Below are 20,990 nucleotides of genomic sequence, written 5' to 3'. Positions count from 1 at the left end.
ACCATTCAAACCACCCATTCATGCAGGCAGGCTTCCATATCAATGTGGAAGGTTCTGGAAGATATTCAGCAAAAAATATTCAAACTACAATTAGCGGGACAATTGCAGTAATCCATTAACTTCCAGGTTTGTGTTTATTTCTCAGTTTTCTGTCAGGTTTGTTGGCAGCTACTGTAATAGCAGATCTTTGACCTTTGACCCCCTCCGCCAAGTTTCACCACAACCCCTGCTTCTACTTTGCCTTTTCCACGACTACTGCCCTTATCTTAATCCTGAATGAGATATTTGATTTGAGACACTAGCTAATCTATGCATATGTTTCTGCATGTATGTATTGTGTGTCATGTTTGTGTGGATCAGAGACAGAAAGAGGAAACAAAGATTGTTTCTCACAGCCAGCGCCCTGAGCTTCTTGCTGCCTATCTGCCAAACCCATCATCTGTGGCAAAAGATCTGCTGCCTCGTGTCCCTGCATCTCACTGTCACCTTGGTAACTGCTGCCAAGCTGAACTGCCAGCTGGGATAGCTGACCTCATATGGCTGCATTCCACTACCACCGGATGTATGTGGCTGGACTGCACATTAAAATGTGGAGAGAAAAAAAACAAGAAAAGACTTATGTGATGAGTCTGATCAGTTTCAACAGTGTCAACACAACTGGACTCATAAAAACTGGGAAATTGTGTTGGCTAGAGACAGATTATTCCATATAAATGCTAATAACTTAATGAAGAAGACCAATGATCACTTTTAGTATTGTCTATAAACTGTAAAAAAAAAAAGTGAAAAATACCTGTTATAATTTCCCACAGCATAAGATGTATTCCAATAGTTTGTTTTATTCAACCAATGTTCCAAAACTCAAAGATATTCAATGATATGGCAAATCATATCATCACATCTAAGAGGCGGTCTGTGATGTGATGTGTGTGTGTGTGTGTGTGTGTGTGTGTGTGTGTGTGTGTGTGTGTGTGTGTTCGTGTGTGTGTGTGTGTTTCTCAGAAGGCAATAAAGATGGTCATCTCAGATATCTGAAGACAATTCTTTTCTTATGTCATATTTATTAAATAATTAGTCTATCCCATGAAAATATACACTGGAAAAAATAAATAGTCCAAATCATCACACAAAAATACACAGCATGACTTACTTGTACATAAACTTAAGGGAATGTTTGCTAATTTAAAAAAGGAGTTTCCTATGAAGGAAAACAATACTAGTATAATTTGAAATTGCTCTTTGACCATCTTAAACTGTGTCACAACATACATCCACTGACACACAACACAAAAGTGAGAAACACGCTTGGAGGAAGATAAATTATTGCTTATTACAAACAACTTAATGCTGAATAAAGCGCATTAAATCAATGTATTTCATATAAAAAAAACGTAGGCAAGCCTGTGGGACATCCAACTCTGCAGCATTACGAGCGAACTTTTTTTTTCTTTTTTTTTTTTTACTTTACAGAGATACAGAAATAACTTTTTTTTTAACTTCTTGGCATCAGATTGATACAATGTTCATTCTGTAGGCTCTTTAAATTATTTTCTATTCAGATTTCCGTTAAGCTTTTCATTTTCTGTCCCAAAGGCTGATTCGTAGTGCAGAACCATACCAGAGTATGCATAAAAGTAGACACTTGTCTTACTCTGAAATGAATACACACAGGATAACATCATTATGAGGATCAACAAACATGGGGAGCTGTAAGAAAAGTTAATCAATGCTTCTATCATTTAGGGAAACATGAAATTGTTGATTCAAAGTTCCAAAGTTATTTTCACGTGTCGCTGTACATCCTCTTGCAGTCTATGGAGGGTGACGGTGTGTCAGGACCTATGCTGCCCACCTGCGAGTATGCGTCCTCCGGGGTGCGTGGCAGTCCTGGCGGCGTCATGCGCTTCTCTTTCTGCCTGCGGTTGCAGAACCAAACCCTGACCACCTCCTTCTCCAGCTGCAGAGTGTCCGCCAGTGAGTTGATCTCCTGTGCGGATGGTTTGGGACACTTGAGGAAGTGGCTCTCCAACGCGCCTTTCACGCTCACCTCGATGGATGTGCGCTTTTTCCTCTTCCTGCCCTGGGTGGCGATCTTATCGATGCTGGTTGGGCTGCCGGTCGTGGAGTCGGCCTCCTCCAGCCATTTGTTCAGCAGAGGCTTCAGCTTGCACATGTTCTTAAAGCTCAGCTGAAGCGCTTCAAACCTGCAGATGGTGGTCTGTGAGAATACGTTGCCGTACAGGGTGCCCAAAGCTAAGCCCACGTCTGCCTGAGTGAAACCCAGCTTGATCCGCCGCTGTTTGAACTGTTTGGCGAAATGCTCCAAGTCATCAGACGTCGGAGTGTCCTCGTCTGAGTGCGGTTCGTGGTTCATCCCGTGATGCTGGTGATGGTGCGTGTGGTGATTATGGTGGTGATGGTGATGACGGTGGTTTCCGTGGTCCAGCTCCGGGGATTCATCGCGCACCAGCCCCTGGTGCATGAGGCTCTGCCCCGCGTGCGAGCTGAGCATCCCGTTGACTGTAAACCCGCCGGGCTGAGAGTAAATGAGGGACTGTTGTTGCTGCTGCTGCTGCTGCTGCTGCTGCTGTTGTTGCTGCTGCTGCCCCTCGGTGATGCTGATGTGCGCCGCGGAGCTGCTTCCCCAACTTCCCAGGTGCGCCTGATGGGGCCCCAGATGCGGGGACCTGTGGTGCAGAGCGGTGCCTGTGTGGAGGTCCTCCCTCCCTCTCTTCACGTCTTGCGGCTGGGAGCTGGGGGACCACGGAGAGCCGGCCTCGACTGCTGCCACCGCGGCCGCGGCTGCTGCGGCTGCTGCGTGAGGCAGCGATGTCACCCACTGGTGGGCATGGCTTAGCATGTGCCCCCCATTGCTCGCCACCATGGCTCCCTGCATGAAGTCACTCTGCACCATCTTTACTGAAGGGTCCCCTCTGTATCCACTAGACACCGTGGTCACAGCGGTGCTGCCCGGCTGCATGCCACCAACCCTCCGATCAGAGTGAAGGACCGGGCCGGACAAAATCCTGCTGCTGGCTAGGTATGGACTCGAGGTGGCTGTGGCCATCCCCCAAAGCATATATCTTCAGATATATTTCTCTATTCTGGTGGTTTGTTCAAGTCTACGGTTTGTTCTAATCCATGAATAAATTCAGTCTAGAAAAGAAATCACTCCATAGAGGTTCAGCTGATAATTAGTTAGGTTGTTCGCACTGAGACCTGTGTGATAAAACACAGCGTCTTGTCATTCCTGTGCAACAAAACAATTTGTCTTCAAAACTTTTCTCTGTCCCGGGAGCTCCGCCGTGCGTAATCCACAGACCCGATGATATGGAAAACACCTTCTTTGTCCCGTGCCAACATGAGGAGCTGACTCTCACTTATTTCTCTTAACGATTTAAAGCGATTAAATGACAACGTTAAACGTTAAAGCCTCCCCGGTCCTCTCGGTAGTTTCGCTCACTTCATCTGCTCTATCCGGCGCGTCTTCTACGGAGCGAAGAAGACCAGCATGTGTTTACCTTGTGCTAAGGCTGCGTATTCCTCTCCCATCTCCATCCAATTACAACAGAACGGCTCCGCAGAGCACCCGCTGATTGGACGCACAGTCAGAGAGGAGCTGGTGTGTCTCATTCAAGCCTCGGGCTCGGGTGCACGAAGTTCTTGCTGCAGGACAAAAAAAGCAACAATATGCTAAAACCTATTACAATAGGCCCAGATAAACAGACAGAGAATGTGTCTTTAAGGACGCACAAAGTAGCCTTTAGGCAAACAAATCTGTTGAAACGGAGTAAAAAATCCTGCAACAAAACTTCTTAGCCTACATAATGACAATGGATGTAATAAAGATGATTTGTATCATACTTATATTGTTATTATCTTACGTCTTTAACATATTACGAAGTTGAAAAGCAACTGAAATTATATATATAATTTCAGTTGCTTTTCAACTTCATAATGTGTGTATATACACACACACACACACACACACACACACACGCATTATTTGTATCTGGCATCTTTGTATCTGGCATTATTTGTATCTGGCATCTTTTATTATAACTCAAAGCCACCGAGGCCTGTGTCAAAGATACTCTAGTCTGCTCTGGGTACATAGGGAGGTTTGTACGCGTCTTGCATCTTAATGCGCTCTCCTTTTCATATGTTGAAGGAAGGCCACAGTGACGTGACACACCGCACTGGTGAGCGCTGAAGGTGCACAAAACAAGCCAACAGTTTTATTTTTCCATCCTTAAAACAAACCGGTTCTGTTGGGATGTTTCCATGCTGGGTCCGTTTCTGGATGGTCGGTTAAATAAACGTGTCACGGGGAATTTTCTACCACGGGGTTGCTTCAGTTTTGAGGGCCTTGAAGCATCGACTGAGACGCATGAAGTAGAGAGCCAGGTGCAGCCCAATAAATGTGCTAATTTATGATTTTCAGCTTTCAGGATTTGTCTTGGATCTCATCCAAAAGGTAAAAGATAAATAGACACAAAAAATGTATTTTCCCAACCCGGAACATAAACTGACACTTTACCATTTCAATCTACCTCATGTTCCAGATTACATTTAGATGTTTCCGATTTTTGGATGTGTTTAAGTTTGAAAGCAGTAGCCTAATACAATTTTGTTACAATGGAAATATGCTATATGGTTTATTAGCAAAATGATGCCATATCCTGTAATATTATTATTAGGCTTTTGTAGAGATTAAAATGCATTTAGGGGACAATACTCACTTTAATGCAGATACTGGATCACTCTCAATAAACAGATTACGGAGTAATCTCCGCAGGTATAATTTCCGAAATCGCCATGTAAACTGGTCAGGGTTTTCTGCAACGTCCCTTCAGTGCAGTGACCCTTTTTTTTTAGGGTGGGGGGGGATGCCTGAGGGAGCACAATGACACACACACTCATAACTATTGGCTTAATCAATTGTTCCTGATGCTTTAGAGATCAGTTTTTAATTAATAAGCACAATGAGTTGACATATATATATATATATATATATATATATATATATATATATATATATATATATATATACAAAGCAAGTCTTCATGAACATACATTTCCAAAATGTTTAGTTTTTAGTGTTATTCATGTTTGTTCCCTACATTTCATGCTTTATTTCACAATACATTTTTACAATGGCATTCTCTATGTGGTGTTAAGAATTTGTCATATAGCCTCATCAAAAGTTATATGGACGATATACACAGATCAACACAACAAATGGGATGAGTGCATCAGCATTAAGTTCATCCAAAAATCTGTATCATATCATAACAGATAATATAGATAATATATCACCAGATATGGCAGTTTGTTATGAAAAGTTCAGATTTTGCTGTCTTAACCCATTGATCCTGTACAGCCACAGATAACCTCTTTTTGTCAATATTTCTAAATATGCAGTTTTAATAATGGCCTGTAATGGTAATGGTCTGTAAGGCATCAGTAAATCATTTACTGGAAAATATATCAAGGCTATTAGTTAAAATGTATAAACCTCACATTCCCAACTGCTGACTTATTATTGTAATAACCCTTTTAATGACTTTGAATTGAATTATTATCATTTACACACATGTCAAAAACGTTATTGATGGATTTTAACTGATCTATAAAGCATTAGTAAATGATTTATTAGCCAATATTAAAGCGGTTTACAGCTTCTAAATGTAAAAATATAAGTAATTTGTTCCACAGTCTATGAAACTTGTTTATTGTTGAGTTGTATTCAGTAAAACACAATAAAAACAGAGAAGCTGTACAAAACAGTCTTTCCAGCCTACCAGCACAATGTTAAGAAAACCAGAAGACTCAGGGAACGCACTAATGTTTTTCATGTGTTGTGCTGGCTGGTCACAGCACTGGGTCCTCTATTTGTTATTCATGAAGGAAGCTGGGTGAAGAGGCCTTCTTATGATGCACATTCTCTCTCTCTCTCTCTCTCTCTCTCTCTCTCTCTCTCTCTCTTTCTCTCTCTGAAACTGCTTCACAACTAAGCAAATCATCTGTTTCAGTTGTAGTTAATACTGTAATTTAACCAGCATAATAAGCATGGTACTGTTGTTTATTTTAGATATTCTTCAAATCATTTACACACTCTCTCTCTCTCTCTCTCTCTCTCTCTCTCTCTCTCTCTCTCTCTCTCTCTCTCTCTCTCTCTCTCTCTCTCTCTCTCTTTCTCTCCCTCTCTTCGCTCTCTGTTGAGTCTTCAATATGCAGATCGGCCATTTCTGCCCCTGGGCTATTTTCTTTGGTAGAATTTGGAAATATGCAAATGCTTCCAACAAAAATTGCAAAGGAGGAAAAGGAAAAAACCTTCATCTGGGCTCCAGGAGTTTTCCATTCAAAGAAACAGATGATTTTCTCTTGTTCATGCTCTTGCTCCTCATCTGTTTGTGTTGTCGGTCAAGGGTCTGTCTAATCAACCTACTGTAAGAAGAGAGAGAGAAACACATATCCGGCAGACAAAACAAAAATTAAGTTGTAAGGATGACAGTTTTGTTGTTATCGCCACCATTATTAAGTTAATATTCTTTGCACAGACTTTTGGCATGGTATCAGGTGAAATTGAACAGTTGGAATCTTGCTTTTTTTATTGATTCATTGTATATGTTTGTATGTTGTAGAAGCTACAAGACTAGGCACATCGTGTCTTTCAGCTCCTCCATTGTGAGCTGTATGTGGTATTTACAGAACACTGAACTGCACCGAAAACACTGCTGAGAGAACATAACTTATCTCTGTGGCTTTCCTACCTGCACTCTTTATATTCCACCTCTTCAGTGTCATCCTGTGGCTCTGATCATGAGTGTGTTTGACCTTCAGCTCTCCGTGAGTAAGAGAGATGCTTCACAGTGGGAGTCTCTACCAACCACCCCCTGCTGCGCGTTTAAATCAGAAGCAGAGGCAGCTACGGAGAGGGGACAAGGAGAGACTACTGTGGTAGTCGGGGTACAGAAAGAGTGGGAAAGAGGAAATGGAAAGGGAACAGTCAAAGTATCCATTTCCAAAGTCCTTATTCAAAAACAGAAATATGAGACAAACATGATCAATAATATTCAAATTATGATGTGTCTGAATGCACTGTGGTGAATGCTCTTCTATCAATAACAGATCATTTCTTATTAACTGACACTTGATGTGGGGAAATTACTCAGGGAGGGTAAAAGGACAGGAAAAGAAGGAGCTGTGTTTACCACACTGGAGAAATAGTCAATTACCAAGCCCTGCTGCGACTTATTGTAAATGATGACACCCAATGGACAGATGCACTGGTTAAACACTGTTGTTGTTTGGCCCATTATGTATGAATAGGGGGAATTCATTTGTGAAAATTACACTCATTAATCCCAATGGATCATTTGAAAGGGGCCAAAGTGACAAGGAACAGCACAGAGAGAATACAGCCGGGTAACGGTACTAAGACATCACTCATCTCCCCACACACACACACACACACACACACACACACACACACACACACACACACACACACACACACAAACAGGTGTGTGCAGGGCCAAAAATGTGGTAGTTTCTAAGTGTCTGTAAGCATTAACATAATGGTGAAAGATGTTCTTGGAATGATGGTCTGTTACAAGCAGACGTATTTGCTGAATATTTATGCTAAACTAAAACAAAACGCACTGAGAGGAGAGACACATCTGGGCCATCATAGAAGAAAAACAGGAAATTGAGAAAAGAGGACTCATGGGGTTCAGTGCATTTAGACAAAGTCACGGCCTATATGAAATGTATAGTGCTTACGTCTGACTGCAACAAAAGAAGATGGCATGAAACTAGGGTTAAAAGTAAGCAAGCCTATGAGATTTTAATTTCCTTTTAGCGTTTACTAAGGCTCATGAACTGAAATAGACATTTTAAAAAATGACTACATTTGTGGTTTGTCTTCCCACTGTGGCGTCTAATGAGTTTTTATCCATGTTCTCTCTAAAGTTCCCTCTGCGTCCTTCGAATATGACTGCAAACAGTATGACAGAGAAATTTAGTCAGGAAATACCTTCAGCTCTGCAGCCTGTGGCTACGGACAACTGTAGCCCTGTACCCAGGCCCAGTACTGAGCCAAGTCAAACAGCGGGTGTCCCTGAAGGGCCGGTCTGGCTCAGTCTGGCTGGCCCTGCGCCTTTCATGAATGGACAGATTTCTCTCTGAAGCTCCCACCGCGGTCCACGTGGTTATAAAGGCTCTCTGTAGTTCAGATGATTTCTCAGGTGGGTTTGGAGGAAAATAAGGAAGTATCAGATACTGAAATATTAAGTGACTTCTGAACCAAGCAGCAGAATGGTTTGTAGCATTTTCATTCATGGTTCTGTGCTCCTATAACACTACGTTCCAGTGGATCATAAATACATTGCAAGGAATAATAGAAGTGTTTGTAATGTATTGACTGAATGTATGACTTTTGTTCAATTGTGTTTGAATTATCTGAACCGTTTGAGAAGAGCATAACAAAAGAACACTCTTGAACATGTTAAAGTTATTGTCAAAGTATCAGCACTAAGCAGAGCTGTGCGGATCAGCTGAGACATCAATCAAAACACCTTACAGTGGAATCTAATCAACCAAATACAATGAATACCTTTACACACAGCAGGTTAACAATGTCATGCAGCTTGGATATTAAAACATTCCCCACAGTGAGTGCAGTTTCACATTCACACTACCTTACATGCCACAGGTATGATTGTTACTTATATTTTTTTAAATATGTATTACCCATTAATAAAGACATTAGATGCAAACCCTTTCTAAAATGTGCACCACTATACCCTAACAAAGAAGAGTTACTTGGGCTGACCATACTGAAAAAGTGTGCACTCGTAGTGAAATATGGCACTTTTCATAAATGCATAGGTTACATAAAGAACAAAGTGACAACATCTTTCATATTCCAAACCTTCATCGGCACTGAACTTCAGTAAAACAATAATTGGGGGTAATAAGTAAGAAACGTTTTTTTTTTTACTTTTTTTAACTGAACGTACTGTATTACTGCCTGATGAACGTTACTGTGAGCAACACATTTAGTGTTTTACTGAAGTTCAGTGCCGATGAAGGTTTGGAATATGAAAGATTTTGTCACTTTGCTCTTTATGTAACCTATGCATTTATGAAAAGTGCCATATTTCACTACAAGTGCATACTTTTTCAGTATGGTCAGCCCAAGTAGCTCTTCTTTGTTAGGGTAATACTGGTGCACATTTTAGAAAGGGTATGCATCTAATGTCTTTATTAATGGGTAATAAATATTTAAAAATATATATAAGTAACAATCATACCTGTGGCACGTTTGCCCTCCACTAATAATAACCATCTTACAAGGTTGAAAGCTCTGGTAAAAGATAGTGGACCTTCATTTGGAATTGTTTTGTCAACCTTGGGTAGCCAGGTTATTAAAATCAATTTGATTAGCATAATTTTTTATTTTTTTATTTTAAGCTTTCTCCTTAAATCCATCAGCAGGACCCCTCCAATAGACTGCTCAACCACTTCCCTTCTGGCAAACAGCTGCAGAGCATCTGGACCAAAATACATCTGTTAACAACTTATTAGCATTTACTGTACAACTGCAACTACATATCAGATGAGGGGTCATCCTAATTAAAAAGTTAGCTAAAGGCGAAGCTCTGTCTTCTTCTACTTCCGTCTTTATCCACTCTTGATGCTGCACTTTACAGAGAACTTTGATTACTCTAATTTAACAGGTCTTCCCTCAGCACTGAGTCATTGGGCCTGCTGTACTTTTGCAGCAAAGATACAAGTTTCACATTGTACAGAGATTCATAGTTTTATTGGTGATTGTTGTGGTCTTAAAGCTTTAGTGCATAACTTTTTGATATTAATGAACGTCTGTTACATTCAAGCCATTGCAAAATGAGTTGCTACAACGCTAATGAAGACTATCAGCTCCACAACTCTCTCTGTATTTCTCAGCATGGCAGTATGTTCAGAAACTGGTGTCGTCCGGCGACTTTCGTGCGCTGAAACTCGAGTTAAGATAATGACCTCTTCTGAAGAGTCCCATCATGTTTTTTTTTAATACTCCTTGGATTATTTGTCCCCCTTCGCTACTAGCAACTGTGTGGAGGAGGGGTGAGGGGGGTGCGCCATAACGGAAGGCTTGTATCACATGGGTGCGCCAACAGTTTCTTTGTCATTACTTAGAATTCCTCATGGGGGAGACAGAAACTACGCACTATAGCTTTAAACTTTAGTACCTGACTGGAAATTTGCTGACTGCATAAATTTCCAGATTTTGCACGAGCGAGCACCCTCACATGTATACACTGACAGAGTGTGGAAATCAATATCAATCGAGGGCCACAACTTTAACCTATGACAAGCCTTTGTTGGTTGCGATGTTTGACTTCTCACCCTTGAGAACATGTCCAGCAGACCCAGCAGCTCACCTTGTGCCTTCCGACTGGCCCCAAGCGCTAACCCCACACAGGCAGTATCAGAGACAACCTTGACATGCACACAATGAAAACACAGCCTACTTCAGCATCTTTCTTTGATGTACATTATCAAAGACCTTTCTCCTCCTCTTCTCCCTGGACCAAAGGCTACTATTGTTTTTGTTGTTGTTATTGGTATTGTTTTCCACCCTTATAACACAAAGCAGTCTGACCATGACTCTGATGCTAATGCAGAGGTGGAGAGGGTGTTTTAATGAGCTGTAGAGTAGATCAGAGGGGCTCGGGGGGGTTAGAGAGTGGGAGTAAGTAGCACTGACTGAACATCAAAACACAGCTATTACTCCAGCTTCTGCTTTTCCCCAGCCATGACCTTTCATATACAGGATGTAACATGAAAATTATGAATTTCTGCTGAAGAGTAAACAATAAGCTGCAAAGAAGAAGAAAAAAACTGAGGTTGTGTTAAAAAAAAACAAAAGCATAAATTTAGGAGAGGAGATCATTTAGTTTGGCCACCAGTAATACGAATAATTTTTATTCCTGACTGAAATAGATAGTTGTGACAGAAAAAAGGTGCAAAGACCCAGTCAGACCAGAACTTAAAGTAGAAAAAATCTGTAACGAAATCAATTAATTTCAATGGTATCACCACAATTGGTGGATTCGCATGCAGGGGCAGTTAGGATACAGGAGTCGATGGCACAGATATGTATTTTAAAGGTCCAGTGTGTAACGTGTTTAGTTGTTCATTATCTAAATCTGTGTTGCCCGTTCACAAACTTGTCCTTTTTCATGAATATTTTCCTCCACCATCAATTCCAAATATTCCTTTTGGCTTGAAATTTTACATTTGCATTTGCATGAACTGGGGTAGACGCTCCATAATCATGCGCCATCTTGAAATACGTTAGCCGGTAAGACACATATTCAAAATCCAAATTTCAGGACCAGGAGTCTTCTTCTTCACCCAGAAAAAGAAAAAGGATATTGAAAAGAGCAAGAGACCAGCTTTTTGAAGCGTGAAGGCTACCGTAGCTGTAATACGTACTTTGAACTGCATGGTGCGAGAGAGTTGATTGCGATATATGATCTCAACGCTAGATGGGAGAAATTCCTACACACTGGACCTTTAAAGCAAGTTCGCTACCTCAGCAAGCTTCTCTTTCTCGTTCAATAACTCTCTTGAATAAAATTATGTTCATTCCTGAGAACAAAATGCCATGGGGAGTAAACAGTAGCCTGGCTCCGCCCTCCTACGTACTAAATTTTCATTTTCCTTCAGTACTACATCTGGGTTTGCGGTATATTCTTGTTAGCATAGGAAAAGGGGCACACATTGCAGAGTGGGGAGGAACAGTGGCTTAAAAGGGGCCCATAAACTAATTTGGCCCAGGGCCCCCCTAGCAGGTTAATTCGGCCATGCACTGACCACAGGCCTACATACAATTATATTAAAAAATGGCTGGTTAAGTAAAACAGACACACTCTACCTTGTGAGTGAGAAAAGGTAACTAATGCTCCCAGAAAAAAAGTATACATTAGCATATAACAGAACAAAACAACTTCTAAAGTCTTCATTCATAAACCAAAAATAAGACACCAGATTTTAATCACACTGTCTGCACGGATTGTTTGAGGAGCAATTCTTTCAGAAATCATTTCAACACAAACTGCGAGTTTTATGCAAAATGGACAAAAGCTTTACAGGAAACAATAAATCTGAAATGATTGGGAAAGAAAATACTGTCTGAACATCTAGAACTTTTTGTTACATCAAAACACTTTGTTGCTTTGTTTTGTTAAAGAAGACTGAAAGTTACTTTCTACTTGTGATCCTCAACTTCTAAAGTTCTTCTGTCCCCTTGCTCCAGCACCACTCCCAACTTTTTGGAGCGGTTTTCCTGAGATGCACCATAAATACATAGTTACTGTAGGTGAGTCTGTCCTCACCACTGCCAGACCCAACACTCATCCTCCTGAGCTCCCGCTGAGATGATCGGTTTTAAGCATCTCTTGCTTCTCAACTGTTCGTATAATGAGATGCGACAACAAAACTTCTACCAGTACAGAAGTCTTACAGGAAGCAGGAGTTGGCACAGAAATGAACTAGCTTCACACAGCCGTGTTTCAGCATTATTGTCAGAAATCAGACTCTCTATGGTTACACTTCAAGTTATTTGTCTCATCAGACACCTGACAGGTTGATTCTTAGAGGCTGCTCCATCATGTTCTCCAGCTTCAGATCTACATGCTGATCATTTCCAGATGAATTATTGAGGAGTACGACTTAAGAGACTTTTGTTTATAAAGTATTAATTTTCATTGTGACTTCTACAGTGACTATGTATGTATCATCACTATTGGTATTACAGGTGCATTAAAATGCAAAGCACCAGAAGATGTGAGGCACAATTGTTCTTAACACAAAGATTCATGTTCAACTTGAATTTCTTTCCTCCTGTGGATAGCAATCTGTAGAAGATATGAAACATTACTTATTACTTATTAGAGATAATGTCAGTGTTGTGACTGACAATGAAAGCTAAACACATGCTAAGGACTCCATGAGGTCTACTTAGACATAGTGGTGCGTTGAGCTAAACACTAACAGGTATAACGCTTACCATATTTACCATTTGCTAATTAGCACTACATGTGCTAAATGGGAATGTTTTGCAGATATTTGGATATAAACTTAATAAAATTTGACCTGATGATGATGCTAACTGAAAAGTCATCACCCATGTTATTATTATTATTGTGTGTACCAAATTGAATCCAATAGTTGTCAACATATTATATAAGAAACACTGTAACTTCAACTTAATAGTGGTGCTACAGAAAAAAGTCAGCAGATCACCAAAATCTTAAACATTCATTGTCTAAAAACCATGAATGCCATGAATACAAAATTGAGTCAGATGTTGAGATATTTCAGTTGGAAACATTGACCTGCAGTTGGTGCTAGAGGAAAAGTCAGTAGGATTCATCCTTTGAGGATCACGAATGTCTGTAAATTATTTCTGAAAGTGGTGTACAGTTCGACCATAGGCATAGTGCATGGGAATAATTTGTAAGAAACTATGCAACTGATATATATATATATATATATATATATATATATATACACACACACACATATATATACACATGTATATACATGTATATATATATATATATATATATATATATATATATATATATACACACACACACACACACACACACACAAACACACACACACACACACACATACATACATACATATAGTATATACAAGCATAGTGCAATTTTAACTTTGACAAACACATTTTATCTGTCTGTTCTAGCTGTTATGATAGTCAGTCCCTCCAGGAATTTGCAATGTCGCGATTGCAACAATTCACGCAAATTCAACCAAGCACGTGAATTCGGTGTGACTCGCAATTTTGACCAGTCACCGCAAATTTGACCAATAACCGGAGTTTCCCACGACTTCAACCAATCACAGCAGTCCCACGTGCCAGACTTTGCGTCAGTATGTGACGCTGAGAGCCACTGACCAAGCGGGAGTGAGAACGGGTTGACGTATGTCGCCAAATTCATTTCCTTGTTTCTGATATGAAGAGGAGACGTGTGTGACTCCAACATCTCACATTTACCAACAAAGCCTACAGCGAAAGACTGTGCAAAACATTTCAGACCGTCCTGCCAACCTGTATACATTTTAACATCAATGTACGCTCTAACGATTTTTCACTGTCAAGTCGCTGAAAGCTGCTACTATTTCAACCCTGTCGGCTCTCTGCACTGGGCGGGGCTGCGGCTCAGTTCCCCCCGCGACTGACGCGCACACACAAACACACACGGTGGATGCAATAAAAACCGAAGATAAGACGTACAGGAAACCTAAATTGAGGACAGATACGAACTCTCGCAACTTAATTGCAACAAAAATACAAAAGATATTGCAACTTTTATTGCATTTGTTTTTATACAAAAATCAGGCATTTTGGGACGCAATCTCAAAAAAAGTCTGCGAAATCCTGGAGGGACTGGATAGTAAAAAAGCAATAGAAAACGGGGAATTTATCAAGAGTCTCAGAGTCTTAAACCAGGTTAGAGTTCAATACAGAGAGCAGTGTACTTGAACAAGGCAAATGGGAGTAAGGAAAAGAAAGGACTTGTTTACCTTTCCTCCCCTTCTGGGTGGAGGGGGATTCATTAGCTGCTGTGTAAATCAATCTGCTTCTCCTTAAAGGCCTGTCAATTTAGCCCTGATGTCTGGCAGCCTGACATCGCTCGCTGGATATTTAACTTGAAAGCCAATTAATCATCATGATTAATTCACTCACAAACCACATGGAACTGTTCGACTTTACCTTATGGAATAACAGCCGAATTCTCGGAACTTGAAAAGAAAGAATTGTGAAGAATTGAAAGACTCACAGCTCCATTCACTCTTGATCAGCCTCTCAATACACAGTTTCAGCTGCAACTCCACACATTCCTCCTCTATACCAGTGTTGCACAACAAAGCTAAAGCTCCATCTTTTTCAGCACACACTTCTTATACACACACGATCGTGGTCCATGATTATAGAGTGATTCTTATAATTGGCTTTGCTCTTCAAATCTATAATGTTAACACAGGCTCGAACTGTGAATATACATTTGCTTGCACATATAATGAAGTAACTTCGGCGTGTAGAAAAACAGCAATTTTAAACACTGCGTACCACACTCTGGCTAATATTTTCTTAGCATAACTTTTAATATTTCCTCCTCTTTCTCAATGAAAAGGGGATCATACATTAGGAAAGTAGAGTTTTAATATAAATTCCATTTGGCACTTAATCATTATCTTCCAAAGTCTCAGCTGAGGTAATGGAAATGACCTAAACTGTGTGCAGAGTTACCGAGAAAGACGGTTCTGCTATCAGTCGGTGGGGGGGGAGGGAGCTAATTCACTGAGGCAAGGCAGACTTAAATCCATACATTTAGTGTGATAGGTTTGGTGAACTTTGGGAGGTCTTATGGCAATAAAAATGGAGATCACACCTTAAAAATAAAAATCTCATAATGTCATTACAAATTCTGTGTCTCGAAGCTGACTCAACAAAGTAATGAAGTCAAAGGTTGAATGATTCGTGACACAGATTGGCTGACTGATGACTTCCTGTTCCAGCTGCTGTTATAGCCGCATACTATAAGAGGACATGAGCAGCAGATCAATCAATCATACCCCCCCAAATAGCACCATTGTGAGAACATTCTTTAGTTGCAGTCTAATCACTTTTGAAGCAGCAAATGATCACTGTCATTGTAGAGTCCAAGTGTAAAGGCTGACACCTCTGCTGCCAGACTCAGCTCATTTCACTCTGTCTGTGCACGTATGCCAAAGCCAAAGGATTCTTTGTGTGCCGGAGCATCTGTTAAACACATGTCACAACTTTAAATTATGCCTGAGGTACATATGCAGGCTGGACTGAACATTTCTGCCCATTCCTGAGAAAGAAAGAGACACAATTACCTTCACGAGACATAGTGTGAAGACTGTAGATGTAAATGGAATGTTAACGCTGAAATCTAATAGTTTAACGACTATAATCAATATTTTTATATTAATGGATCATATCATTACTTGTATGTGGAAGAAATTGCTTGGATAGTGACAAACCTAGATAATTATCACCCCTCGGCTAAATAGTGCTTTATAGCATCTTCAAGGTCATTGCATTGGTTTTCCACCCCTGATCAGCGTTATTTCCAGCAGCAACAGGCAACAAAAACAAAAAGCTATTCTAAACTGACTGCATGCTTCCTGCTCAGCATCAAACAACAGACAGACAAAATTAGCAAAACGCTGGTAAACATATTTGAGCATTTAGCCACTAAGGAGCCTGATACTTTCTTCAGAAGTAGGTGTAGACCAAAATACTGGACTTACATTCGCCAGGTTGCCAGAGACTCAACTCCAAATAATTATGTTGCTTCGTAACACCACCATGCAGCTGTAAATTCTCTCTTGCCCACCAAATGTGTGTTAATACGTGGCTTTATTGATGCTTAAATACTTTACTTTCTCCTGTTTACTACAAACGACAGTGCTGTGCCGTTTTAGGACATTGGCAATTTTAGTTTAAAAAAAAACAAAAAAGAAATTATACATTTGTGATTTCTAGGGTTGGCTATCATGTCCAGAAATAGCACCATGTTTAATTGTTAAGTTGGAACCGATAAGCAGAACTGAAATGACATTATTTTTTTTTTATTTTGGAATTGGTTTTAATTTGAAACCAGGTTTCGGTTTCCAAACCTAGTGATTTCATAAGTTTTTTGTATACAGTAGGAACAAATGGGCTACTTATCTTCTCATGGGACAATACAAATAATACAATACAACTGAAATCTAGAGCTGTCTACAAACTAACAAGGGGAAAACAAATCAGCTGTAACCCCAAAGTTCCTTCAAACCAAAAAACATTACAATCGAGTTCTTCTTCATCTCATATCCAAATAGCTTCTTCTGCTACATACTTTTAGAAAGTTGAGGTGCGACAGAACAACTTGACTTCACAGTTCTAAAAGAAGTTGATCAGTCACATTAGAGGTCTTTTAATTAATTGATCCACCTGTCTTGATACAACCCCCCCACCCCACCCTACCACTACCACCACATGCAACCTCCCACTGGGCCGAACTCTGCACTGAACTGTCCGCAACGCAAGCTCCAGCCTCTATTTGAATAGCAGGACATGAAAGCAACGGCAGACCCTCCACGTGGGCTTCATCGGATCTTAATTAAAAAGGCTTGCATATTATTTGCTGTAACAAAGGGAAGTTGGGGGTTCATTTAAATCCAATTAGGCCTGTTCTGATGCCTCAGGAGATGAGAGAGAGTAATTGGTGTTTGAACACCAAGGTCTTTGTTCTGGGCTGCAGTAGATTGATAAAGGCAATAAGCACACAATGTAGAGCGACTAGAGATGGGACGGGCCTGTGAACTTACAGTATGAAGGCTTAAACACACCAGGACCATAAAACAAGACAATTAGTAGTATGGAAATTGTTCCTTGTTGTTCTGAAAAAAATGTGGCCCCCTGTGCTGCAGGTGTTACTGAAAAGATCAGCTGAGTTAATTGCGTCAGTCATTATTGCCTTATACCACACTCAATGAGCCTCAGCATAATCAACGTTTAGACTGTTAGTGTATAATTTCACTAACTGAAATACATTTCCTTTTGTAATGTGATTATCATCTATTTTTCCACACTGTTCCATCCACTGTTAAAGACATTACTGATTAATGAGAGGATCAGGTGTTCCCTCCAAATGGCCAAGGTGGGTGGTGGTAGTGATCAATAACATGAAATCTGGACACACACAGGGTACATCATACTTCTATATGATTGTTTACCTCTGTCTGTCCAGTCCGCAAAAAAACTGAGGAAATTTAACAAAAGACATCCATCACAGCTAAAGGAATTGATAACCTGCAGCTAAGCCTGAGCCTTGAATTGAGGGCAATATCAAGCATTTTTGAAGAATCCTCCTCTGTGGCATATTAACACAAAGAAAACTGGCAAATACTGTGATCCGTCACTGTGTCTGTGCTTATGTATGTGTGTTTAATGCATGCTCATTTAATTAAATGACCAGATCAATACCACTGAGCTCCTCGTAACCTGACAACTGCTTCTTAAGAGTGAAGAAAACATTCTTACTTCCTCCCTCTCACCTTCTTTGTACTCTCTGAAGCAGCATTCAAGTGAAACCTTTTGACGTATTTTAACATCCGCCTTCCTGGAGATGCTCCTTTGGCTCGGGCAGTGTGTCGAGGAGAAAGGGAGCACAGCCAGGACACTAAAACACACTACACAGGTCACATGTGGGGAGGCCAGAGGTCACACAATGGAGGTTAAAGGGCAGTTTTCTGGCTTTAGGCCAAGGCCAAGGCAGCAGAGGTCAGTGTCTGAGTTGTCAGCCTCATCCTGCCCTTGGCCTTCAGCTGATCAATGGGAGCAGGGTCTCTGCTTGCCTCGGCCAAACGATCAATGAGACATTTACATTTAGCCCAGTCACTCAAACACATACCCCCACGTTTCTCCAACCCCACCATATATCTGTTGGCAGTGCTGTCTATCTTCTCCTCTCTGTCTCTCCTTTATTGTTTTCCAGGAAGAAGCTCACTCATAAATCCAATGCAATCTTTTTTATTTCAAGTCTTAGAGGTCAACATTTCAACTTTAAAAAGGTGATGTCTTTTTTCGTTTACAGTGTTTATGCTGCCTCATAGTGGCCAAAAAAAAATCGATTACAGTAATACAGGCTAGAATTAGGACAAACAACTGATTCGGACTGATTTAGGGGAGGTGGGGTGATTTTAACATTACCTGTGCTGGTCAGTTATTTTAACCCCATCGTGTGTTATGTGGGTAATTTTTCACCCCCACCCAAGTAATAATTACAGCTGCAATTACGTACCGTTTTTTTACCAATCTCGCTGTTCCTCCTGTCTTTCGATTTTGAAGTGCATCTGAGTTTTTTTCTGCATGAAGTGCTGCTTATTCTTCTGTTTTTTTAACAAGCTCTTTGTAAAGTTTTACTTTTGGTGTGAAAATAGAGAAAGTCAAAAATTATTTTGCTACTCTCATAGGCCGAAATATGTTAACACTAAGACATAGGCCTATTTGGTAACGAGTATGACAACAGAAAAAAACGTAAAGCCATTATGAAAGCAAAACCCCGCAAAAGCTCATCAATGGGCTGTTGTAATGTCAGATCTTTTTTGGCTAGTACTGCTGAATGTCTATTACAGACCACATCCTGTAATTTCAAGATGGTTAAAATGGCACAGTGAATATTTCATTCCCAACCTCCCCCTGTAATCCCGTCCAAATGGGGCTAAAGTCTAACAATGTATTTCTAAGATTGAAAATCTGTTTGTTTAAACAGTGTGTTGTGATTAGTCGCCCTCTGTCACTTTTTATCTAGTTCTTCCCTGTTAGCTCCATTCACTCTCACCACTTGCTGCTGCTATCATAAACCTCCGTCCAACCTCTGCAGCTTCTCTGTGACATGGGACATTTAGACAAACTAAAGCTATGTTGTTTGGACAGTGTTTCCTATTAAATGGCCCTTCCTTTATATTCACACATGGTGCATTTCCAGTCCCAGAGCAATTATACACATGACTACACTTGGAGCTAAAGGAACAGGCTGAATATTTATCATCAGCCAAAGACCAGCAGTACTGTAGCAGTCTGCCTTCTGTGCTTGTGTCTACACTCCCCTAGTCATAAAAATAGTGAATATTATTTTGTATTAATCAAATGACCAGTACAAGAAAAGTGAATGTATCCCACCCACTCCCACTTCCTAAGACCTGGGAACTTTACTTGGGTTTTGAGGAGCTGCAGCATTTATTATTATTATATTTATTATTATTATTATTATTATTATTATTATTATTAAGTGTTACAGGGGGTACAAGGGGAAAGAAAAGAGTAGGCCAACACAAACACGGACTGGAAAGGATTAAAACGTCCGTGCTAAATGGAAGGATGGTGTCATTTAATGTTGGCTACTGACATACAACCACATTGCACATTGTAAAGTTATTTTATGAACCTACCTGAGGGCCACTTTGGGGTGGGTTTTTAGTTGTTCTTCCTTTAATTTCCTTCTTTTCTGGGATGGTCCTGCCTCAGTATCAGCCATAACTACAACATATAACTTGTAAAATAACATTAAAATACAATTAGGCCTATATAAAGAAATCTCCTGCTTCCTTTTACCTGGCTCAATTGGCTGGAAATGCTAACACAGGCTTTCCGGTGTTCCAAAGAAATCTGTGACCCATCAGAATGTGTCACTGTAGCTCCGTCTACCTGCCGCAAATCATTGTGTGACTGCGCAGGAAAAATCAAACCCGGGCAGAGACCTTACTAAAAACTATATCAAAATGGTGTTCTTTTCACTGTTAGTCTCGTTTGCTGTTACAGGTCATTTAAGACCATTGTGTGAAAAATTATACAGCTTCAGAAACATAAAAAAGATACATATAGTCACTTTAACAAGTAAACTGCTAATTTATTCTCTGCACTTTAACAAATTCAGGCATATGACTATGACTAGGGGGCAGAGAGGCCAAGTTAGCTTAATTAATTAATAGTTAGCTTAAAACTCCCAAGCATTCATACTTAGCCACTATAACACTTAACCACTTCTGACATGAATCACATTACCATTAAACATGAATATACATCAAACCACAACGATTCAATGCCATACAGGAAAAACATTTACTTTATTTACTTACATTTACCATGTGATTCAGCCCTCATGTCCTCATGACCCAAAATAAATAAAGCAAACCCTGTTTTGTTTTTTTAGTAGCCTACGTTACCACAACTTTGGTGAATTTGAAATCCTCAAGGAAAAGTATTGTCTGTACTCACTGGTACTTTGTAACTCAGAAAGCTCTTTGTAACAGTATTTTCAAACAGTCTGTCTCTAGCAGGGAGCTGTAGGAGGAAGACACCTGTC

General features: G+C 40.3%; 1 protein-coding gene across 1 annotated transcript; it reads right to left on the bottom strand.

Moving 5' to 3' along the window:
• Positions 1 to 1,742: 1,742 nt before the first annotated feature.
• On the bottom strand, positions 1,743 to 3,067 carry pou3f3a (POU class 3 homeobox 3a). Its single transcript, XM_028591658.1, has one exon. It carries the CDS (start codon positions 3,065 to 3,067, stop codon positions 1,784 to 1,786), a length of 1,284 nt encoding a protein of 427 aa, XP_028447459.1. The 3' UTR covers positions 1,743 to 1,783.
• Positions 3,068 to 20,990: the final 17,923 nt, after the last annotated feature.

The sequence above is a fragment of the Perca flavescens genome, chromosome 11 (genome assembly GCF_004354835.1).
Source record: "Perca flavescens isolate YP-PL-M2 chromosome 11, PFLA_1.0, whole genome shotgun sequence".
In the NCBI taxonomy this organism is placed as follows: domain Eukaryota; kingdom Metazoa; phylum Chordata; class Actinopteri; order Perciformes; family Percidae; genus Perca; species Perca flavescens.
Note: the sequence above shows the minus strand (reverse complement) of the source record. Positions and strands in the feature narration are given on the sequence as shown.